This window comes from Saccopteryx leptura, chromosome 1 (genome assembly GCF_036850995.1).
Source record: "Saccopteryx leptura isolate mSacLep1 chromosome 1, mSacLep1_pri_phased_curated, whole genome shotgun sequence".
NCBI classification, from domain to species: Eukaryota; Metazoa; Chordata; class Mammalia; order Chiroptera; family Emballonuridae; genus Saccopteryx; species Saccopteryx leptura.
This window is the reverse complement of record NC_089503.1, coordinates 340967494-340993036: the sequence shown is the minus strand read 5'-3', so window position 1 is coordinate 340993036 and position 25543 is coordinate 340967494. Positions and strand designations below refer to the sequence as shown.

Genomic DNA, 25543 nt, shown 5'->3' with positions numbered 1-25543 from the left:
GGAAAGAGGAGTGTTTTTATCTTCTAGACATGTCATAAAGATTTTTGCAACATGGTATGGGGCCCTCATACGGAAGCCTGGACTACCCAGGGTTATGGGTAGATATTAGTTATAGAATACTACGGGCTCACAGTGTGGATCTGATTAGAAATCTCTGCACAAAAGCGGTGTGTCAGGAGCAAGTCATATATTCTGGTAAGTTTCCTGAAGGGAAGGCCTGTGGATGTAGGTGCCTTATTACATTGTGAGGAGCTCAAATCTTCAGAAAAGCCCTCTTACTCCAGAGTCTAACTGTGTCTATGTTCCTTGTTACCATCCTGGGCCCTCAGTGCAGTGACTAAGGAATGGAGTATGGTTTTTGCTGTTTTTAGTTGTAACTAAAAGTTCTGGCAGTACTCTTGGATCTTTAATCTGTAAACAGAATCAAAGACCTGCCATGTGCATAGCTTATCCCAAAACAGAATATAAAATCCTCATCAAAATAGGATGCACTTTTGCTGTAAGTAATCATCTATGCAATGCCTGCAACTTTCTTGTGTTTCAGAATTAGTGATGTCTGTGCCTGGAACAAAGTCCACATGAATAGCTGGTCAGAAACAGGGAGGAATGGCTGTAGCTATAAATTAATAGGTTTGCAGATAAAACACACACAAAGCAAATAATAACCAAAATAGTCTATATTAATATATAACTTAAAATAAGATTCTTTCCCATAAAAATGTAGCAAATAATTAATGCTTTTTCTACCCTCTTAGGACAAGGACATTAAAAAATACGGGACATTAAGCAGTCACTGTATTTCTTTTTTTTTTTTTGTATTTTTCCGAAGCTGGAAACGGGGAGAGACAGTCAGACTCCCGCATGCGCCCGACCGGGATCCCCCCGGCACGCCCACCAGAGGGCGATACTCTGCCCCTCTGGGGCGTCGCTCTGTTGTGACCAGAGCCACTCTAGCGCCTGGGGCAGAGGCCAAGGAGCCATCCCTAGTGCCCAGGCCATCTTTGCTCCAATGGAGCCTCACTGCGGGAGGGGAAGAGAGAGACAGAGAGGAAGGAGAGGGGAGGGGTGGAGAAGCAGATGGGCACTTCTCCTGTGTGCCCTGGCCGGGAATCGAACCCGGGGCCCCTTGCACGCCAGGCCGACGCTCTACCACTGAGCCAACTGGCCAGGGCCGTCACTGTATTTCTTATATTTAATTTCTGCATTTCATGTTTGCTATTCACAATTTCACCAAGATCTATTTTACCTGTCCTTTATACAGTATTTCACATTGTAATTATTCTAGGATTACATTTATTAGCCTATGGTTATTGAGCAAGTGGAAAGTGGCCAAAGTTGAGATGTGTTTATAAATATTTACTATACCAGAATTTAGATAGTATGAAAAAAAGAATGTAAAAACTCAACTTTTATATTCACATTTTGAATATATTAGATGATATAAACTTCTCAAATTAACTTCATTTTAAAATATTCTGAAATGTAGCTATAATGAGATGAAGAATTTATGTGGCTATCATTAATTATGCTTCTGTTAGACAGTGCTCAGCTATAACATTTGAAAACAAAGGGGCTATAGCTTTAACTCACCAGTATCTTTTAATCTTACAATACTATCTGCTTTTGGAAATGGGAATTGTAAAATAATAATCTGGCTACTTTTGTACATGTTTTGAGTTTTTTCTAAAGAACATATATTACTTTTTAAATAGAGAAAGTAAAAATGTTGCATTTTGTCTATAATCTTAAGAGATAAAAAATGGACTGGTATTTAAGACATGTAGATAAAACAATAAATCAAATCCCCCTACTACTTGTGAAATATATTTTGTATCTCCATCAGGTGAAAAAAGAGGCATTTAGAGGTAGCAGTGGAAATCTGGGAGAGCTCAAGATAGTTCATTGTCTACTTGTACAGACGTTAACAATTCTCGCCCAAATTACTGCAAAGTTCAGCTAGTCAGGTGCCTGTCAATGTGGTTGTGCAAGCCGCTGTGCTCACATTCCTCTGTTTCCATGAGAAAGAGGAGCTTTTTTTCTAGCACTGAAAACTAAGAATACACATTTAGTCAACAATGACAGAGTATGTGCAACTTTCTTTTCCTATTTAGAATATAAGTGAGAACTTTTACTATAAAATTCACCAATTCTAATCATCTGACATAAAGAGACTTGTCCATAAATTATTTAAAATATAACTGGTTAATGACTTTCAGTAAAATATACCATAATGCTTTTTCCTTACTGGTTAAGGGCAATTTATTCTGAAGGGTAGTTTTGTGCTGTTCTCTGGCAATATACTGGACCACTTGTTTTCAAAAGCCTTCCTCTGACAGTGGCACAACCCCAGCCACCAGGCATCTTCAGGACTGTCCAGCAGGTCCTGTGGAATCTGAACTCCTAGTAATAATCTGGCGCAGTCACTTTGTCTGCAAAAGCAACTGGCACGACCACGCCCTGCCGATGCAGCTCTCGGAGAACATCTAATATTGCGTCCAACTCCTTGCGGAACTTGTCCAGCTCGCGGTTCTTCAGCTGTGTGAGTCTTTTCCATTTCTCAATTTCTTTGTTTTGTTCAGTTTCTACTACTTGGTGTGTCTGCTGTATTATCTGAAAGTAAAAGAAATTCCATATTACTGTGAGTTCATGGGGGTGGGTGAAGAACATTTAACAATCTCAAAGAGCTGAAGTGGGATGGTGCTGGGGGCAGTAAACCAGTGACCTGGAAGGAGGAGGAGCCCTACCTAATGGAGCTCACTGTGCCAATAAACAGGCTTGCAGGTAAAGATGGAAATTACTATCTAATTCTGATAGGAAGTTTTATTTTATTTTATTTTATTTTATTTTAAGCTGTGAATAAGAGTACCATTTAAAGCATCAGGAATTTCTAGAACCTTGGAAAACATCCCCCAAACACTATTCCTCTTCAGAACACCACTTGTGATACAATCAAGACAGCTTTAATACACAACACATCACCACATTCATTATAGAAAGAGAAATAATGATAAAAGCACACACAGGTAGCATCTGCCGTGCGCCAGGCTTGGTTTTAAACATTTTATGCATGTTAACTCATTTAACCCTGCCATACACCCAGGAGGTAGAATTTATATATTTATCCGCATTTAACGGGTGGGGAAATGGAAGCACGGATAAGATAAAAATGATAATAATTTGGTCAAGGTTCACTCACAGCCCATTGGAGGCAGAATCGGGTTTCACACCCAGGCAGCCTGGGAGAGTCCTGCTATTACCCACCATGCCAGACTGCCTTGCTTATGTGGGTCAGTTTTTTCAATAGTGAAGTGAGGGCACCCTGGCAAATACCGTAAGGGAATCATTAGTCATAAGCAGTACAAGTCACAGAAAGTTAGACATATAAAAACTAGGTTGGGCAACAAAATCAATATTTTTAAACATGCTTGAACATCTCCAGTATAATTTTTATCTATAGTCCTGCCTTGCTCTAGAATCACTTCATAATTCTAAAATAAAAGCACTTTAAAAATATTATGTAAACAGGTATTTATGGGGAACATAAAATGCTGTATAAAATTTCAATTCTAAGGTAACATCACTACAGTTTCAAAATTATTTCCTTCTGATGAAAATTTAAGATCTTCCTAGCAATTTTCGAGTACCCTATACAGTATTGTTAACATAGTCATCATGCTATAAGTTACGTCCCTAGAACTTATACTGGCTGTTTGCACCCTTTGACCATGTTTACCCAGTTTCCCCACCTGGCAACCACTAATTTCCTCTCTTTTTATGAGTTTGGTATTTTTTAGATTCTACACGTGAGAGCACCCAATATTATCTTTCTCTGACTTGCTCCACTTAGCATAATGCCCTCAAGGTCCATCCATGTTGTCACAAATGGCAGAATTTAATTTTTAATGGCTGAGTATTATTGCACTGTATGTATATACACCACATTATTCATTCTTCTGCCAGTGGACATTTACATTTTTCCATATATTGGCTGTCACAATAATGCTGCAGTGAACATCGGGGTGCAGATATCTCTTTGGTATAGTGATTTTGTTTCCTTCAGACATATAAAGTGGGAATGTTGGATCACATGATAGTTCCATTTTTAATGTTTTGAGAAACTACCATACTGTTTTCTTTAGTGACTGCACTAATTTACACTCCCACCAACAGGGCACAAGCGTTCTTTTTTCTCCACATCCTCACCAGTACTTATTTTTGTCTTTTTCATGATAGCTATTCCAATTGGTGTGAGGTGTTATCTCATTGTGGGTCTGTCTTGCATTTCCCTAATAATTAGTGATCTTGAGTACTTTTTCATGTAACAGTTGGCCATTTAAATATATATATTCTTTGGAAAAATATCCAGGCCCTCTGCCCATTTTTAATTATTATTATTTTTGCTATTGAGTTATGAGTTCCTTGTATAATTTGGATATTAAACCTTTACAGATGTGTGGTTTCCAAAGACTTTCTCCCACTTTACAGGTTGCCTTTTCACTTTATTTCTTTAGCTATGCAGACACTTTATGGTTTGATATACTAGTCCCACTTAACTATATTTTGTTGCTGTTCTGTATCATATCCAAAACCTCATTATCAAGACTTGTCAAGGAGCTCTTTCCCTATGTTTTCTTCTAGGAGCTTTATGGTTTCATGTATTATATTTAAGTGTTTAGTTTCATTCTTTTGTGTGCTAATATTCAGTTTACCAGAATCATTTATCGATGGGACTGTCATTTCTCCATGGAGTATTCTTTACTCCCTGGTCAATATTAGTTGACTGTATGTATATGCATGGACTTATTTCTGAGCTCTTGATTCTGTTCCATTGTTTTAATGTGTGTTTTTAATGCCAGTAACATACTATTTCGATTACTGTAGCTGTGTAATGTAGTTTAAAATTAGAATGTGTGATGCCTCTAGCTTTGTTGCCAGGATTGATTGTGCTACTTGGGGGCCTTTATGGTTCTGTAAATTTTAAAGTTGTTCCTTAATGAGTGGAGACACATTCTTTGAAACTTGTTAGGCAGTTTTGTCACTGTATAAACATTATCGAGTGCACTTAAACCTAGATGGTATCTCCTAGTATATACACTTAGGCTATGTATGTAATCTTATGGAACCACCATAAATATATATATATATATGCCATCCATCATTGACTGTATGCAGAACATGATTATACTATTAAAAATGTCAATGAAATATTGATACAGAGTGCACTAACTTTATACATTGACTTTGGACATTTTAACAATAAAATTATTCCCTGCTTTTCAAAAATTACCTTAATGCCACTTCTATGATAAACCTATATACTAGTATCTGGTTTTGCTAAGCAAAAGAAATGCCAAGATTTTTGCATTTGTGAGTAAAGGCAAAAGTGAACATAGCATTCATTGTTTGTTTTGCAAGCAAGCTGTTGATAGAGGCAGCATGCACCCCAATCAGCAAGGGTGGCACTGCTTTTACTCTGTTAATGTTATCTTAGGTTTTATGGGGCATTTGGTATGACTGGGGGTCTGAGAAGGCTAAAAATTTTACACATGAATTCATGGAACTGCTTCTATTTACACCATTTCTGCTTAAGGTTTCATAGGACTGACTACTTTTGGAGAGTGTGGGAAACCTGCATTAATTCTTCCAATCTATGAATATGGAATACCTGTCCATTACTTTTTTGTCTTATTAAATTTCTTCCATCAGCATCTTATAGTTCTCAGTGTACAGATCCTTTACTTTGTTGGCTAGATTACCAAGTATTTTATTGCTGTTGGTGTTGCTGTACACAGGAGTGCTTTCTTTTTCAGATAATTTGCTGTTAATATGTAAAAACACCATTGATTTTTGTAGATAGATATTTGTACTCTGCACCCTGAATTCATTGACTAACCAAGTTTTTAGGTGTAGTCTTCAGGGTTTTCTCTATATAAGATCATGTCATCTGCAAATAGAGACAATTTTATTTCTTCCTTTCCTTTTGATGCTTTTTCTTTCGTTTTCTTGCCTGATTGATCTGGCTAGGAATTCCAGTACTGTGTTGCAGATGAGTGGGGAGAGAGAGTACTCTTGTCCGGTTACAGACATTAGAGAAAAAAAGTTTCAACCTTTGACTGCTGAGTATAATGTTAGCTATGGGCTTGTCATATATGACCTTTATGAGGCACTTTCCTTCTATAGCTAATTTGTTGAGAGTTTTTGTCATGAATGGAAGTTGAATTTTGTCAAATGCTCTCTGTGCATCTATTGAGATATGATTTTTATTTTTCATTCTATTAATGTGATGTACCACATTTATTCATTCATATATATCGATCCATGCTTATATCCCAGGGATTAATCCCATTTGATCCTGGTATGTGACAATTTTAATGTTACAATTTGGTTTGTATTTTTTTTGAGAGTTTCTGCATCTATATTCATCAGGGATAGTGGGATATAGTTTTCTTGTCCTGCAGTATTCTTATCTGGCTTTACTATCAGGATAATGCTGGACTTGTAAAATGAGTTTGGGGGAGTGTTTCCTCATCTACTCTTTGGAGAAGTTTGAGAAGGAATGGCATTTATTTGTCTTCATTGGTAGAATTCACCAGTGAAGCCATCTGGTTCTGGGCTTTTCTTTGTTGGAATATTTTTGATTACTGATTCAATCTCCATACTAGTATTGTATGTGTTAGTGATTTCAATCTTGGTAAATTATATTTCTAGGAATTTATCAATTACTTCTAGGTTATCCAATTTGTTTAGGTATAAAGGCATAGCTCTTTTTATGGTGCTTCATAAGTGTAGCAATTTTTACAAACTTAAGGCCAGACACCTTACCAGCAAAAAGATTATAGTTAGCTTGACTGAAATACCCACTTTCTTGTGGCGCTGTGAAATATCCACGGTAGTTGTTCATTGGTCTCCTAGGATCCTTTGTATAGTGCTCACAAAAATTAGGGGATATTTAATTGCTTCATATTCATTTTGAAATGCTCCTTGATTTTTTGTGAGCAGTATATTTTTGCGGTATCAGTTGTAATATCTCCTCTTCTTTGAATTTTTAATCTTAAATCTTTTTTGCTGGTTAGTCTAAAGTTTTGTCAGGTTTATCATTTCAAAAATCAATGCTTAGTTTTGTTAAACTTTCCTATTGCTTTTCTATTCTATATTTCATTTATTTATGTTCTAATCTTCATTTCCTCTCTTGCTAAATTTTTTTCTAGTTCCTTGGCATGTACAGTCAGGTTGTTTGAGGTCTTTTTTTCTTGATGTATGGACTTTATCCCTATAACCTCCCCTCTTACAATAGCTTTTACTGAATCCCATAATTATAGGTATGTTGCGCTTTCATTTGTCTCAAGAGACATTTTTATTTTCCTTTTGGTTTCATCTTTGATACATTGACTATTTAGGAATGTTGTTGAATTTCCATGTAAATTTGAGATTTTTTTTTTTTCAGTTTCCTTCCTATTGATTTCTAGTTTCATATCATTGTGGTCAGAAATGATACTGGCTATGACTTTACTCTTCTTAAATTTGCTAATCGTTTTGTGGTCTAACATGATCTGTCCTAGAAAATACGCCTCATGTGACTGAAAAGGATGTACATTCTGATACTGTCAGAGGAAATGCATTGTATATGTCTGCCAGGTCTATTTTGCCTACAGTTCATTCCAAGCCTGCCATTTCCTCATTGATTTTTCTGCTGGATGATATATCCATTGTTTAGAGAAAGGTATTAAAGTCCCCTACCATTACTATATTGCTATTTTATTTTCCCTTTTAGTTCTGATATAGTGTTTTATATATTTTGGTGTGCTGGTATTGGGTTCATAAATATTTACAATAGTTATATTTTGATGGATTGACCCCTTTATCATATTTTTGTGTCTTCTGGTATTTGTAGCTTAAAATCTATTTTGTTTGATATAAATATAGCTAGCTAGTCCTGCTTTCTTTTGGTTAACATTTGCTTGAAATATTTTTTTCTACCCCTTCGCTCTTAGTTTATCTGTATCTTTAAAGCTAAACTGAATCTCTTATATGTAGTATATTGTTTGGATCTTGTTTTTTCATCCATTCAGCAATCCCATGGTTTTGAATGGAGAATTTAATCCATTTATATTTAAAGTAATTATTGATTGATAAGAACGTATGATTGAGATTTTGTTTTCTGATTTATATATCCTATGTTCCTTATTTCTTACATCTTGTACTCATTTATTATTTGATGACATTTATAGCACTTTTTTTTTTTTAACGAGACAGAGATAGAGAGACAGGAAAGAAGAGAGATGAGAAACATCAACTCATAGTTGCATCACTTTATGCCTTGACCAGGGAGCTCCAGCTGAGCCAGTGACACTTTGCTCAAGCCAGCAACCTTGGGCTTCAAGCCAGTGAACTCTGGACTCAAGCTAGCGACCACGGGATCATGTCTGTAATCCCACACTCAAGCCAGCAACCCTGTCCTCAAGCTGGTGACCTCACGGTTTCGAACCTGGGTCCTCAGCATGTACCACCACCTGGTCAGGCAATATAGCACCATGTTTTGACTCCTTTATCATAATTCTTTGTGTAATTACTACAGAATTTTCCTTTGTGATTACCTTAAGGCTTATATAAACTGTGATGTATTTACAATGTCCTATTTTAAACTGATAAAAACTTAAATTTGATAGCATACCTTACATTTCTACTTCTTCCACCCTCACTTTCAGGTTATTGATACTATAGTTTACATATTTTTATACTGTGCATCCAATAATAAACTAATGCATTTATGGTTTTTAAAATAAGTTTGGTTTTTAATTTTTAATCTAGAGTTCTAAGTAAATTATGCACTATTACATTAGAGAATCTGACTTTGACTATATATCATATTTACCATTATTAGTGAGTTTACACCTACAATCATATGTTCTTATGATGTTAATTATCATTCTCTTATTTCTACTTGAATTCTTTTTAGAACTTTTGTATGGCAGGGCTAGGGATGATGAACTCCATTAGGTTTTTTCTGAAAGTCTTTATTCTAATTTCTAAAGGACAGTTTGCCAGGTATAGTATTATTTTATTTATTTATTTATTTATTTATTTATTTTTATTTGTATTTTTTCTGAAGTTGGAAATAGGAAGGCAGTCAGAGAGACTCCCGCATGTGCCCGACCAGAATCCACCCGGCATGCCCACCAGGGGGCGATGTTCTGCCCATCTAGGGCGTTGCTCTGTTGTGACCAGAGCCATTCTAGCGCCTGAGGCAGAGGCCACAGAGCCATCCTCAGCGCCCGGGCCAACTTTGCTCCAATGGAGCCTTGGCTGTGGGAGGGGAAGGTAGAGCCAGAGAGGAAGGAGAGGGGGAGGGGTGGAGAAGCAGATGGGCTTCTCCTGTGTGCCCTGGCCAGGAATTGAACCCAGGACTCCTGCACGCCAGGCCAATGCTCTACCACTGAGTCAACTGGCCAGGGCCAGGTATAGTATTATTGATTGACAGTTTTTCTTTCAATATTTTTTAATATATTATCTCACTGTCGCATGGCCAGCAAAATTTCTGTTGAGAAATACTGTAGTCTATGGAAATTCCAACATATGTAACATGTTGCTTTTCTCTTGCTGTTTACAAAATTCTATTTGTCTTTGACTTCTTAAAACTTTTTAAAGAGATATGACTGACATATAACACTATATTCACTTGAAGTGTTCAACATAATTTGATATTGATATATACTGCAAAATTATCACCAAATAACTCTTATTAACATCCATAGTCATTTAGTTTACAAAAATTTTCTTTTTACTAGAAATTAAAATGTTTAAGAAACTTTTCAATTACAGTTGACATACATCAGGTGTACAACACAGTGATTAGACACTTATATCACTTACAAATTAATCACCCTAATAAGTCCAATACCCATCTGACACCACACATAGTTAGTACCTGTAGGCCCTAGACTGTACTTTACATCCCTGTGAATGGTTCTTATAACTGGCATTCGGTCTACTTTAATACCTTCAACCCTTTTCACTCATTTCCCCCACCCTCTTTCCATCTAGCAACCAGCAATTTGTTCTCTGTACCCATGAGTTTGTTTCTATTTTGGTGACTCCTTTATTTTTTTAATTCCATGTATAAGTGAAATGATATGGTTATCTGTCTTTCTCTGTTTCACTTATTTGACTTAACATAGTACCCTCTAGGTCTATCCATGTTGTCACAAAGGGCAAGATTTCATTCTTTTTTATGGCTCAGTAATTGATTATTCCATTAAACTCACACACACACACACACACCCTCTTTATCCATTCATCTACTGATGGACACTGGGTCCCTTCCATATCTTGGCTATTATAATCTGCAATGAACACAAGGATGCACACATCTTTTTAAATTAGTGTTTTGGATTTGTTTTCATAAATACCCAGAAGTGAAGTTAGTGGGTCATATAGTGGTTCTGTTTTTAATTTTTTTGAGGAACCTTCATACTGTTTTCCATAGTGGCTGCATCAATATACAATCCTATCAACAGAGCATGAGGGTTCCGTTTTTTTCACATCTTTGATAACTTACTGTTTGTTGATTCATTGCTCATAAAATAGCCATTCTGACAGGTGTGAGTTAATACCTCATTGTGGTTTTAATTTGTATTTCTCTGATGAATAGTGATGTTGAACATCTTTTTATATGTCTATTGAGCCATGTGTATGTCCTCTTTGGTGATATCTCTTCAGGTCCTCTGCCCATTCTTAATCTGATACTTTCTTAGGGGGGTGGTGGTAAGTTGTACGAGTTCCTTACATACTTTGGAGACTAATCCCTTCTTGGATGTCTCATTGGTGAACAACTTCTCCCATTCAGTAGGTTGTGCTTTCATTTTGTTGATGATTTCCTTTGCTATGCAAAGACATTTTAGTTTAATGTAGTCCCATTTGCTTATTTCTTTTCTTTTTTTTTTTTTGTATTTTTCTGAAGCTGGAAATGGGAAGAGACAGTCAAACAGACTCCCGCATGCGCCCGACCGGGATCCACCCAGCACGCCCACCAGGGGCTACGCTCTGCCCACCAGGGGGCGATGCTCTGCCCCTCCGGGGCGTCACTCTGCCGTGACCAGAGCCACTCTAGTGCCTGGGGCAGAGGCCAAGGAGCCATCCCCAGCGCCCGGGCCATCTTTGCTCCAATGGAGCCTTGGCTGCGGGAAGGGAAGAGAGAGACAGAGAGGAAGGAGGGGGGGGTGGAGAAGCAGATGGGCGCTTCTCCTATGTGCCCTGGCCGGGAATCGAACCCGGGTGCCCCGCATGCCAGGTTGACGCTCTACCGCTGAGCCAACCAGCCAGGGCAAGGGTGATGTCTATTTAACATAATCAGCAGTTCTAATGCTATAGAAATGTTTACCTGAAACCTATGTGCTCTTATTGATCAATGTCACCCTGTTAAAATTTAATTTTCTAAATAAAATTTTAAAAAAGAAAAATCATGATAGTTTTATAGGAATTTCTTGGTATATAACTTGTTTTGCTACTTTTAAAATTCTTTGTCTTAATTTTGGCATTTGAATTATGATTTGTCTTAGCGTGGGCTTCTTTGGGTCCATCTTGTTTGGAATTCTCTGTGCTTCCTGAATTTGTATGTCTATTTCCTTTGCCTGATTAGCCTTTTATGAGCTGTTTCTCAGTACACTATAGTCTTGTGGGTTTCATGGACACAAGACCCACTGCCTTTCAAAGCTGTATGTTTTGGGGGCTCATCTCTCTGGTGCAGGTCTTAAAGTACCTGGTTCAAATTCTTTGCTCCTCAGGGAAAAGATCCGTGTTTTGAGTTCCCTCTTGATTGTGAGTCGCTAAGCTGGAGGTGGAGACTTTTGATGAGGTTGTGTCTCAGCTTCCCTTACCTGTTTTGATGTGGGTTTTTATTTGCATGATATATAAGTTGTTCACCTAGTTTCTGGGTTGCTTTCAGAGACTATTCTATATGTAGCTAAAGATTTGGTATGTCCATGGCAGGAGGTGAGTTCTTGAACTTTTCTGTCACAATCTGACCTCCACTGGTTGAGCCCTATAGATTCTGACCCAAAATCCCCATGAGGTGAGACCTAAGTGGGCCTCCTGGGAAGCAAACTGCTGTGGTGCCAAGCTGGATGCTTATTGTGGGCTCTCTTTTCCCCACTGGAGAAAAAGTAGGTCCCAGGGAGCCTTTTGATGCAGCACTATGCTGGCCTGTGGGAGGGCCAGTACTTCAGTCAGAGTTGGCTGTTCCCTACCCTTCTTAATGTAGTCCTTCTTGGTCTCTGTGGGACAAATGGGTAGGTCAGTCCTATCTCTGTGCTCTGAAATTTCCCCAATTGCCTTGTTTATGAATGCATGCTAGCTGTTCTTCCTGTGAGGGAAACTGAAGTCAGAACAGCCAATGTTGCCATCTAGATGACATCCCAATTTAGCATTTTACTATGAAACTGAAATCCATCACCTTCTCTATAAATCAAGGATATCTTTAAAACTCTACTACCTTTATACAATGTGTTTTTAAGAGAAATCCACAAATAAGAGTAAGAATGAGAAATTTTATTAATCTCTTTGCTCTCCATTTCACACTCTGTAGTTCCTATAATAATAATAAATAAAAACTAGGGAAAAGATCCGTGTTTTGAGCTCCCTCTTGATTGTGAGTCGCTAAGCTGGAGGTGGAGACTTTTAATGAGATTGTGCCTAGGGTTTCTCTGTGGAACTTAGGTCAATCATAAAGCTTTGAACGTATGTGAAATTTCTGTTTGCAAAGAATGTATAAATTTACACTGTTTTAGACTAAATGTTTGTGTGCCACCCCTAACCCTTTTATATGTTTAAGCCCTAACTAACTGTGTGGCTGTATTTAGAGTTAGGAACTAATAGAGGTCTCAAGGGCAGGGCCCCTGAGCACAACTGGATTACGATTGGACTAGTGTCCTTATAGGAAGAGGTATCAGAGAGCTCTGTCTCTACATCCCCTCTGCCACACCACAGTGTACACACTGAGGAAAGGCCAGGTACGTGCCAGGATGAGGGCTCTCACCAGAAGATCAATTTAGCTGGAACCTTGATCTTGAAATTCTAGCCTCCAGAACTGTGAAAAAATTAATTTGTTTTTTTAAGTTTCCCAGTTAATAATATTTTGCTGTACCAGACCAAGCTGAATATATACCGTTGAAGCAAAGTCAAATATCAGCACCAAGGCTAATGCTTTAAACACATATGACCTTATTTCTGCCAGTTTTTTTAAAATTTATTTATTCATTTTAGAGAAGAAAGAGAGAGAGAGAGAGAGAGAGAGAGAGAGAGAGAGAGAAAGAGAAAGGAGGGAGGAGCAGGAAGCATCAACTTCCATATGTGCTTTGACCAGGTAAACCCAGGGTTTTGAACCAGTGACCTCAGTGTTCCAGGTTGACACTTTATCCACTGCGCCACCACAGGTCAGGTATGCCAGTTTTACTATTAAGTCATCTGTTTATGATTAAGTATATAGTAATATTACTAGTGTTGGCACATAATTTAAATAATCACATTTTAATGTAGAGCTAGTTCTTACAAATATTTATTGAAATTACTTGAACTTCTTAGATACCTACCAATAATTAAGAACATGATAAAGTTGTTTCTCTATTTCTTCACATAAGGCAAACCAATCTTCAGGTATCTGAGATTTAAAGTCATTTTTCTCTTAAAAGCTATGTACATATTGTTAATAAAATCAATATATAATGGAAACACTTTAAAAAAAGTCAGTTTTGCTAGCGATGACAAAACTATAGCAAACTGGAAGTATTTAAGGAGAACTATACAATTATGTAAATGTGATTTACTACTTTACCTGTTGAAGTTCTTGCTCTCTTTGTTTATGTCTTATTTCCATGTGCTGAATTTTCTTTTCTAAGCCCATGAAATGTTTCATTTCTGGCGTATGGTTTTCTTTGGCCTCTCTCAATTCTTCTAAGAGTTTTGTAATCTAAAATTGAGGTATGAAGTAAATGAAAAACTATGATAAGAAAATAATTTATTTTAAAGGTAGATTTAAAAAGAACATTAATCACATTTTCTTTGTTTAAAGTTTCTCCAGATAAGAGGCTTCTTGTTAAAGGTATCTTCAGTTGTTAGGGTAATTAATACCTTTTGTTCTCTATGTCAGGAAGTAAAAGCTCATCCTAGATCTCATAATTTCAGATAATTAGACCACCTTTACCTCCCACGTATGTCCTGGCTTATGGCATTCACAATTAAGCTGCGCATTTTTCTTTGGTACATTCAGCTTTGCTACAAAGTATTTGTTAATAGAGTGATTCCTTTTAAAATTAATACAGAAAGAGTCTAATAAATATGGATCCTTCTTTTATCAACTCCCTATAACACTATTTTTAATTCTCTTTTGGCTCTTATCATATTAAAATTTATGATTCATCCCACAAATAAATGCATGCATACAGAGATAATGAAATAATAATCTTTCTGTGCTGGCTGCTCTCTTAGGTCTAGAGATTGCAGAGATGAAAGACACAGAGGAAGTTACAATCTGGGGCAGACCCTTCTTTTATACACCATGGCCCACAGAGAAAATGGTATTTTATGTCACCAGAGAGTTAAATGGAGAGGATGTGTGGATCTTTATTCTGGGCTTGATGAAACAATCAGTTGCTTTTTCTTTATGCCATATAATTATAATTTACTAACATCAAAATAATTAACAAGCAAATGAAAATAGATAAAATTAACAAATTCAATCATGTTTTACATGGAAACATCCAGTACCTAATGACACTGATAATACTAACACACACACACACACACACACACACACACACACACACACACAACCTCTCTTCCTAAATTAGCTTTAAAAATGTAAAAATGCAAGCAAATTAAGTCAGAGGCACATCTCAAATTTTTTTTTTTGTTTTGTATTTTTCTGAAGTTGGAAACGGGGAGGCAGTCAGACAGACTCCCACATGCGCCCGACCGGGATCCACCCAGCATGCCCGCAAGGGGGCGATGCTCTGCCCACCTGGGGCATTGCTCTATTGCAACCAGGGCCATTCTAGCGCCTGAGGCAGAGGCCATGGAGCCATCCTCAGTGCCCAGGCCAACTTTGTTCCAATGGAGTCTTGGCTGTGGGAGGGGAAGAGAGAGACAAAGAGGAAGGAGAGGGGGAGGGGTGGAGAAGCAGATGGGCGCCTCTCCTGTGTGCCCTGTCCGGGAATAGAGCCCAGGACTCCTGCATGCCAGTCCGACGCTCTACCACTGAGCCAACCAGCCAGGGCACATCTCAAATTTTAAGTGAACTATTTCTAACAACAACCAAAAAAAAGCAGACTTTAACTGGATTAATTGCAGAAAGGTCAGAGGCTTTCTAGAACATGCTGTGGTGATGGGTGCCAGGCATCACATTACAGTGTGTCCATAAAGTCATGGTGCACTTTTGACCAGTCACAGGAAAGCAACAAAAGATGATAGAAATGTGAAATCTGCACCAAATAAAAGGAAAACTCTCCCAGTTTCATACCTATTCAGTGTAGTTCGATGTGGGCCCACGCACAGATTTTTTAGGGCTCCTTAGGTAGCTATCGCGTAGAGCCTCTACAGACTCGTCACTGACTGATGGCCTACCAGAACGGGGTTTCTCCACCAAACTGCCGGTCTCCTTCAACTGCTTATCCCACCGAGTAATGTTATTCCTATGTGGTGGCGCTTCGTTATAAACGCACCGATATTCACGTTGCACTTTGGTCACGGATTCAAATTTAGCAAGCCACAGAACACACTAAACTTTCCTCTGTACTGTCCACATCTTGACTGGCATGGCTGTGGGCTGCTCCACTGTATACACGGTGTTACGTCATCATCTGTGCATGTGCACATGCTGCCACATCATCCTACAGAAACTGGGAGGGTTTTCCTTTTATTTGGTGCAGATTTCACATTTCTATTGTCTTTTGTTGCTTTCCTGTGACCGGTCTAAAGTGCACCGTGACTTTACAGACACACTGTATGTCAAAACAACGAAAGATTCCAAACTGCAAAGGCTGTCAGAGGCGTTGTCATACACGTAATGGTTAAATGTCACTTTAACTTCTGTACACTCTTTAATGATTGAAAAATAATTGTGAGTCTGTCATTAGACAACATTTCCAGCCATCGCTATTTTATGATCTACAGATAATTCATCTCCTGACATACAGCTGGGGAGTTTTTGGTCAACTGATAACAGAGCTGAGTGAATGAGAGTTCCTGTACGGCGTGCTACGATGGAGAGATGTCCAAGGAACAGTGAGGGACACCTACTTGAAAGGGAGCTGGGCCGCAGGATTCTTGAGACAACTGTGTTTGAATCAATCTTCAATTACAAGTAGTAATGAGCCATGGCATTATGTGCTAAGCACTATTTTAAGTACTTTAAAGATGATGTCTTAGTTTAGTTTATCAAACATATTTATTTATTGTCTGATTCCCCAAATAAAATAAGCTCCATGAAAGCAGGGATTTCTACTTTATTCTAAAGCTGTGCTCAGCAGAGAGAAGGTGTTTAACAATTATTCATCAACTAATTAATGAATTAGTTTCCATGATTAAACATTCATTTGTAAATTACATAAATTCAAAAACTTGCTTCTAGACAAGACTAGAGAAAATATCCTTTCATTTGTATCTAATGAAATGCACCTTTAAGAGAATTATTAAAGTCAAATAACTTATTTTTTAAAAATTCTTGTATTTTAGTGAACTTATCCCATGAAGGTGACTGGACACATATGCAAAGATGCACGATCAAAAATGCTTCCTGTTTCTATAAAAGGGGCATAACAGTACCTACGCTCTGGGGTTATAGTGAGAACCACACAGAGCACATGTCACAGTGCCTAGTACATACTAAACACTTAAAAATCGATAACTATGAATGGTATGAGAGTTTCCAAAAAGGTCTATTTCCTGTAATTATATTATTATTGGTGATCCAGCATCACTGTCATGATTACCAATTTTTCTAACCAAATAGTCTTAGTCCAAAAATGGCTTTAACCATTCAAAAGAACTGAACATCACATATCTCCACTGCACAGAAAATAACTGACTTTCCATGAACAAGTTATTAATATTTTCTTGACATGTGGTATTTTTAGGCTATGTCTAATTGCACATTTAAGTTAAAAAATTTATGCATAAATATGAGTATGATTGAAATGGCTAAGAGAAGCTTAAGTTAGCCCAATATTTTTGTTATTTCTTACCTCTTTCTGTAGGATTTCTTCTCGAACTTGAGAAACTACGAGAGACTCTTGTCTACTCTGCAGCTCATTAACTTGATCTTGGGAATGCTTTATAAGTACCTTGGAAATTGTTAGAAGTACTGAGTTAAGAAAGCTCTTCCTTGAACATTATTTGAAAAATATAAGAAAGCTAACTAATGACTTTTGTTTGTACTAAAAAGTAAAGATCCTAATATTTTAAAATTACCATATTCTAACATAGAAATCAACTGCCATTGGAATTAAGTTCATTGAATTAAATTTACTGAATAAATTCATTGTTTCATTTCTTTCAACATTTAACATAATGTTTATTTGTAACATAAAGCCTTATATATTACAAATTAATGACTATGTAACTACTTGACTTCTTTGTCTCTAGTACTTTTCTTCTGAAGGCCTGAAAAATACATGTTAGAATAAACTTCTATAAAGTCTAAACATTTTGAAGAAAATGGCCAATATAATCTTTATACTTCGTGATTAAGAAGAATAACAGCTTTGCATTAAAGAGCTATTAAGACAACTAAATAAAGATGACACAAGCCTAATAATATCTGTGATATAAATGTTAGTCTCATATTTTGAGACAAAGAAACAATACAAGTACTTCCATCAGGAATTGAAAAAATTTGGAAGAATTCATCTCTTTAATGTTTTTATGATCAGACTATGCTGACTTCGTTTAAATCAGTTTGCAATATTATATATGCAATTCTGGGAAAATAATGTATTTATGGCATTATGGCACAATGATACTACTTTTCCCACCTCTCCTAGACTGCTCTCACTATATAATCACTTAATATATATAATGTCTATACTGCACACTGACACCCGATTCTTATGAGGAAAAAGGCTACAGTTATCTGCAAGGCTATATAATGGTTCCTTTTTTTTTTTTTTTTTTTTTTTTTTTTTACAGAGAGAGGGACAGACAGGAAGGGAGAGAGATGAGAAGCATCAATTCTTTGTTGCAGCATCTTAGTTGTTCACTGATTGTTTTTTTCATATGTGCCTTGACCAGGGGGCTACAGCAGAGCAAGTGACCCCTGGCTCAAGCCAGCAACCTTGGGCTTCAAGTCATTGACCTTTGGGCTCAAGCCAGTGACCATGGGGTCATGTCTATGATCTCACACTCAAGCCAGCGACCTTACACTCAGCTGATGATCCCGTGCTCAAGTGAGATGAGCCCGTGGCTCAAGCTGGCAACCTTGGGGTTTTGAACCTGGGGCCTCCGTGTACCAGTCCAATGCTCTATCTACTGCATCACCATCTGGTCAAACTATAATGGTTACTTTTGAAAAGTACTTTAAGTCTTTTTCATTGAAGTATTAAATACAGCCATAGTCATTTCTTAGCTATCTGAGATTAAATTACAAGCCTCATTACATTTCACTGTTAAGTACCCCAAACACCTCAATATGCATCTCCTTACAGGGTATTTTCTCACAAAACCACAGTAACATTTTTACACCTAAGAAAATCTACAATAATTTCATAGTATCTAATATCTAGTCCATATTTAAATTTCCCCAACTGGCAGATTTATTTTTAATTAAGATGCTCTTAAATAATATAGGTGGGAGAGGTGGTGGTGAGATAATTATTTCTTGAAGTTTTCCCCCTCGGCTTGTTTTTTAATAATAAAACCTACAGAAAAGATGAGCAAAATTAACATTCATATATTTTTCAACTTGAATTACCAACTGCTAACATTTTGCCATATTTTTTTTTCTTGGATACACTATTTGAAAGTAATTTGCATATTCTATTTTAAGGCTGTTTTTTCAACTTACTGCCACCATAGAAGAGGCCACATGGCCTCTGAAAGACGTCTGAAAAGACATCCAAGAAGGATCCAAAGGATCCAAGAAGGAAGATGCTTTTGAGGAAATACAGATGAGCTTTTGGCATGCCTCGTCATCATTTTTAAAAGACTGTGCTTCATAATAGCTAGAGCTGTCTCTCTCTCTCTCTCTCTTCATTATTTTATCTCCAGTGCCTGACTGTCTAGAGACCTAGAATCATTATTTGTTTAATGAACAAAAGGTTACAGGGCAAAAGTGACTACAGCAATTGTCAGTTGGGACTTAGGGTAGAGGAAGATGGTTTAATATTTAAGTTCAAGTACTAAAGTCTCCATCATGTTAGAGCCCTCAACGTTCCAGTAACACCTACTTAGAAAAAGATCTATTTGAGGGATATAGGGACAAAAGTGCAAAACAGAGTTATAACTTTAGAATAAATTTACGGTAATGGTTTCCTCACATAAAAAGAAAATCAAGCCAAAAATACCATTTCTATCACCAACATAACAGTGAATTTAAAGTATTTCCAAATAATGTTCTATTAACAATAGTACTGAAAATAAATCACATTAAAGTCAAAATCTGTTAAGGTTACCTACCTCTTGAGTTGCTATTTTATGATTTAGTTCAGCTACTTTGGAAGAATAATTTTCTATTGCATTTTGGCAAAGGAGTTTTTCTATTTCTCTCTGATGAGACGCTTTGAGAGATGTGATGTATGTAGCAGTATCTTCCTTGACCCTTTAGAGCAAACAAATGAAAACAACACATAAAAGCAACTTTTCAACCTCTAACCTCAAGGTCAGCACAAAAATAGAGTAAGAAGCTTCGAAGTTCAAGAAGCAATGGGAGGGAGGGCAACACTATCTACTGCACAGCGTTAGGTGCTTACATATTGTTTATTGCCTAAGATTTCTTACAGCTGCTCCATGAGCTCACATTATTTACTGCATTTTATAAAGGCAAACTTCAATATAGGAAAAAGTGATATATCTAGGGTCCCAGATCAGTAAACTACAGAGCTGTGGTTTGAGCCCAACAGAGCGGAACCTCAGAGTCCAGGCCAGGCCTCCCACTTTCCCTCCCGCCTGTGGCTGCACTTTCTGAGGGAGTCAAAGGTTCTAAATGTTCTGTTTGGATTTAAAGAATAGGGCCTGTCATTTTATCTTTTAAGAAAAAGTCAGATTTCTTGCCCAGATTCTTATTTGGATTATCACAATTGTTCCTTTTAAAATCTCTAATGCTTTTCTAGGCAACAATCTCCAGTTTTGTCCCATGCATATGGCTCAGCTAGGTGCATGTTATAAGAAGAAAATTTTACAGTAATTCTCAGGACACAGGGTAACTGAACCTAATTAATTTGGACCATTAAGTGTGACTTTTCATTTGTCTCAGACAAAATTTATGCATTCAGAGGCAGTTTTGTAAATGTTAAAGTTATAACTAAAGAGCTGATATATTTCTTATAGATAAGCATGTCTTCTCTTATTAAAAAAATGTTTTTTAGAAGGACAATATTTTAATCAAAGTAGATATTTAGTAAATTACGGTTGGTATCTGTTAATGACAATTCCAAACAAACGTATCTGTTGCTTATTTGATTATATGAATATTTCATCATGAGAACAGTGTGATTAGGGTCCTAAGAAAAACATAAAGATCTAAAGCACCCATGATATAACTGTTCATAATAAAAAACAGCCTATATCTGGGACTAGGAAAGGTTATTTCTCACATCTCAGACCCAGAGCTAACAATACTAAAAAATTATAAATATGTATAGAAAAAATTATAGGAAAAACCTGAATTTTAAATCATTTTTAGGAAAGAATGTGATTCTTTCCAAATAGCTTCACAGCTACTATCACATTCGGTTCTATAGGAAAAGTTTAAACTTGGAAGCAATATGGTTACCATGATGACACAATGAGACGCTGCCAATTAATAATAAGTATTTGTTAGCATTCCTATACTCATTCTTCCTGCATTCTACCAGGACGTATCTATTCCTTCATGCAGGCTCTCATTACTCATCATGATGCCTCCAACTCGGTGTTCCTTCAGTCAGACAGATGTGCTGAAGTCCTAAGCTTTGAAGGGCATATGTTATATATTCTCAATATATAATACAAGTAATGATATTAATTAATGTAGCTCTCAAGGAGCTACAAGGAAGAGTTATGATTAGTGCTTTCTTGGTACACAAATTATATAAGAGTTGGGAGGTAGAAGCAGGAAATTTCTTGGGAAGCTCTAGGAAATACTTTGTTGAAGAGGGAGGACTTGAAACATGAAAGAGCAAAAGGCAGTGAAGAAATTCAGCAAGTGAAGCTTAGAAAGTCAGATTTTTGAGGAGGGAGAATGAAGAAGAGTCACGAGTCAGTTAAAAGGACCAGAAACAGGAAAAAAAAAGTGTCAGAGCTGCCATGTCATGGAGGTTAAAAGGGGAAACCATTCAGAAAAGACAGTGTAGTCAACAACGTCAAGGAGAATGGGGATGGAGAAAACACCGCCGGGCAGAGAAAAGTCACTATTGAGGCCAGGCTTAAAAGAATAATGAGGAGGAGAGCCACATTTAAGAGGAAGTGAGATGGAAATAAAAGAAGAGGCTACTTAAAAACTGGTACAGAAAGATGGAGAAAGATGACCAGAATTTGGTTTGATCAGGTGAAAAAAATCTGAGCATGTGAGAAACTTCCAAGGAAACAGACAGGAGATAGTACTTGGAGATTCTGAGAAGGAAAGGGATGACTACAAGTTCTTTAAGGCATGAATGGAAGTGATCACAAGATTTAATTTGAAAAGATCATTTTGGAAAAGAGGACCCTGACCTCTTAGAACAGCGGTTCTCAACCTGTGGGTCGTGACCCCGGCGGGGGTCGAACGACCAAAACACAGGGGTCGCCTAAAAATATGTATTTCCGATGGCTTTAGGCGACCCCTGTGTTTTGGTCGTTCGACCCCCGCTGGGGTCGCGACCCACAGGTTGAGAACCGCTGTCTTAGAATGTCAATTCGTTTCCATAATAACATTTTGACAGTGCTCTGCCTATGGCAATCATAAATAATGATCTTCCGTCAAAAGAAGGCCCAATGGGTCATGTACAAAGAAGACAAGACTGATCAGCCCAAAGACATGGCTTGGGCTGACATGGAGATTCAGGTTCAGGCTGACAGGAGATTCTGGCTTCCAAAAGCTAGAGGATCCTACTCTGAAACATCTATGCTTAGCGATATAATACAACTTCTTAAAACTTGACTATAAATTCAGTTTAGAGTATACAGTAACTATCCAAAAGAAATGAATCTTATAATTTAAAAAAATTTTATGTTTTTGTGCCCATGTATTTACAAATTCACATTTTACCTTTTTATGGCATTCTCAAACTGGTTCATAGCTACTTCAGATTTCATCTTCAGCTCATTCATCTCTACAATTAATCTCTCCAGTTCACCTTTCAATCTGCTGTTTTCTTGTAAAACCTCTGAAATATGGGAATCAGTAAAGGTGTGTGGTTGGTAAAGTTTGTCATCCAGGGCTCCAGGGAGGGAGTCAGCATTTCCCTTACTTGGGTGCAAAACCTCTTTCTTCACCCTTTTTGTAGTCATTTCCTCCCTGCCCCTGGAGTTCTGATGAGAAAGCATCATTCTTCTTTCCTTCTGAAGCCTCTCCACAGTTTTCGAAAGGTCTTTTATTTCTCTCTCCTTTGAGGCCAGCTCCTCATTGAGTCTTACCAGTTTAGCTTTAGCATGAGCCTGTTCCACCTGGAATTCTATACACTGGAAATCTTTATCATCTTTGCCATTTTTCTTGAGTTCTATTTCAGCATTCTGATGTTTAAGCATGTCTATTTCTGCTTCAAGGTTTCTTACAGTGATCTGATGGGCCTCCTTAATGTCATCAAGCTCCTTCTCTAGTGCTTTAACCCTGGAGGCATGGTCATGTTGGTTCTGGGGTGCTTCCTTCAATTTGTGGGCAAGTAGCTGCTCCTGCTCCTCCAGTCTCTGTTCATACTGAATCTGAAGGAAAGATTCCATGTAATGCCAAACCACTGCTAACCATTTCATTAGTCACTGAAGCCCTGCATCCTACCAGAACCTACCATGTTGTTAGTTTAGAAATCATTACACATTCTGATGCCTCCTACTCTCTGCTCTCTGAGTTAGTCAAATGAACTGAAGTCCTAATCTTTGGAGAGAAGAACATTATATATAGTGGTACCTTGAGATATGAACAGACCAACATACAATTTATTTTTAAGATACAAGCTGAGACTCGGTCTGTATTTTTGTTTAAGATCCGAGTGAAATTCTGAGATATGAGTCGTGATTCGGAAAGCTGCTGCTAGATGGCACTGGCGCATGGGTCCAGTATCGGCAGTTTGATATATGGGCTGACTGACTTACGAGCTCGGTTACAGAACGAATTAAATTTGTATCTCAACGTACCACTGTATTCTCAATATGTTATATAATTTTGGAATTAATGCTGCTTAATAAACATTAACTTACACATGTTCTTGCATACCCCAAAACTTATTTTAAACCCCCTATTTAAAGCTTATTTTAAACAGTCAAACCTATTATTGTATACTCTTTCCTATGCAAATCAACAAACTAGATACTCTTTGAGGATAAACAGGGAAAGCAACTGGGGGTACTCAAGTCTTTAAGATACAGCACATTTTCAGCTTTCCCTGAATATCAATTGAGAAATCTCACAGGGAATAAGTCAACTTGAAATTTATATCCTGGAGATTTTATTATAAATAAAGTAACCTCAATTGTGTAGTCTGTGAACAAGGCACTGACAGTGTTTGCTCATTCATTCAATGACTATTTAGCTATGACTGAGTGCCAGGCACTGGGTCAGATTCTGGGGATAAAGAAACTCAATTTTTACCTTCAAAAAGTTCACAGCCTAGTGAGGAGAGTGACATGGCAACAGTTTCAACATCCCATAACTGTGATAACGGGCCTCTGAACATGTAAATTTCAATAAAAATATTTTCAACCATGATAATTCAAAAAGTTTTACACTGAATATATATCAGCTATGCTTTACTCTGCCTTTCATGACATGACTTAATTTATATTAATTCTAATATCATTGAGAACTTGATTATTTCATGTTTAAAATAAGTTACTGAAGGAGGACTAAAAAATAAAGGTTTCTTATGCATCTGACACTCATGGTGAAGATTTTGAAGGAAAAGATGTTTACAGCTATTTGCTAAAATGAGATCTAAGAAGTCCCAGCCCATGGTCCATCTCCGAGCCCTATCGCTATGGCTACCTGGTACTTACTTTCATTTTCTGGAACTCCTGTTCCATGGTACGAAGGCTTCTCTTGGCTTCTTCATCCTTGCCCTCCAGATCGGCTTCTAGATTTTTTATCCTTTTTTCCATAAATTCCATTGTATTTCTATCCACTGTATTTCTACCCACTGTATCACCAGCTGCTGATGCAGCCAATATTAAAGCAGGCAAAGAATTAGGATATCTTCTCTTTAAAATTCCTTCCATTTCCTTAACCTAATAAAATATTTTTGTATATATGTATGTTCATAAATATATTATAATTAAGCAATTTAATACAGATAACACTTATATTAGTTATGTCTAGATTTCGAAGAGATGCTTATATCACATCTCAGGACTGAAATGAATGCACAAACACAAATTAATTTTAAATTTTATACTTAGAGTAGCTGAAAAAAAACCTTATAGTATGATGTCTAATTAAGTACTGATGAATTTACAGAAATCTTTTTACATTCATTTGAAATAGATATTGGGACTATTCTACTACAATACCTTTAACAAAAGAAAGCATACAAACATATGCATATATAAAACCAAAGACAGACAGAGACATGAACATCAACCTATTCCTGTATGTGCCCTGACCAGGGATCAAATCAGCAATCTCTGTGCTTCAGGATGATGCTCTGACCAACTGGGCTATCCAGCCAGGGCTATAACCAGTTTTTTTGAGGACAAAACTCTTTTCCCTCCTTTTTTTTCTACAGACCCCCTCAAATGATAGTGCTTATGCTATCTACTATTACTTATTTGCACACGAATGTGCAAACTTATTGCAGGTAAACATACAGCTTCCTAAGCACCTGCCTCTTCCTGTAACAATCTCCATCCTACCCTCACCAGCCCCACCTCCTAAATGAAGTTTAATCTATTTTAAAATAACTTCAATTAAGGAGGAAGGAGGACTAGATGACAAAGACTAATGTTCATTCAGTCTACTATAAAACACTAACATATTTAGTCTCTCTATATGAGAGAATGGCACAAGGGTCCACAGAAATTAGTTTGATTTTATATATGCATATGTGTGTATGCCTTCTTTTGTTAAAGGTACTGGGGGTTAAGGTATCTTTGAAAAACATATTTAAACATTAAATTCTTCTTAGTTTTCTAGCCTCTGAATATGCAATCAAATAAAATAGCACCTAAGAGGCAGTCT

The 25543-nt window shown here is 37.1% G+C and overlaps 1 protein-coding gene across 2 annotated transcripts in view; it reads right to left on the bottom strand.

Moving 5' to 3' along the window:
- Window positions 1–662: 662 nt before the first annotated feature.
- CEP162 (centrosomal protein 162) overlaps window positions 663–25543 on the bottom strand; it is a 90578-nt gene continuing 65697 nt past the window's right edge. For both annotated transcript variants that reach the window (XM_066358932.1, XM_066358931.1), the window contains exons 22-27: window positions 24367–24594; window positions 22427–23079; window positions 19660–19801; window positions 17232–17330; window positions 13826–13960; window positions 663–2610 (exon numbers count right to left, since the gene is read on the bottom strand). In XM_066358932.1, the coding sequence (XP_066215029.1) occupies window positions 2401–2610; window positions 13826–13960; window positions 17232–17330; window positions 19660–19801; window positions 22427–23079; window positions 24367–24594 (1467 nt within the window). In that variant the 3' untranslated portion in view covers window positions 663–2400. The remainder of the gene's footprint in view (window positions 2611–13825; window positions 13961–17231; window positions 17331–19659; window positions 19802–22426; window positions 23080–24366; window positions 24595–25543) is intronic.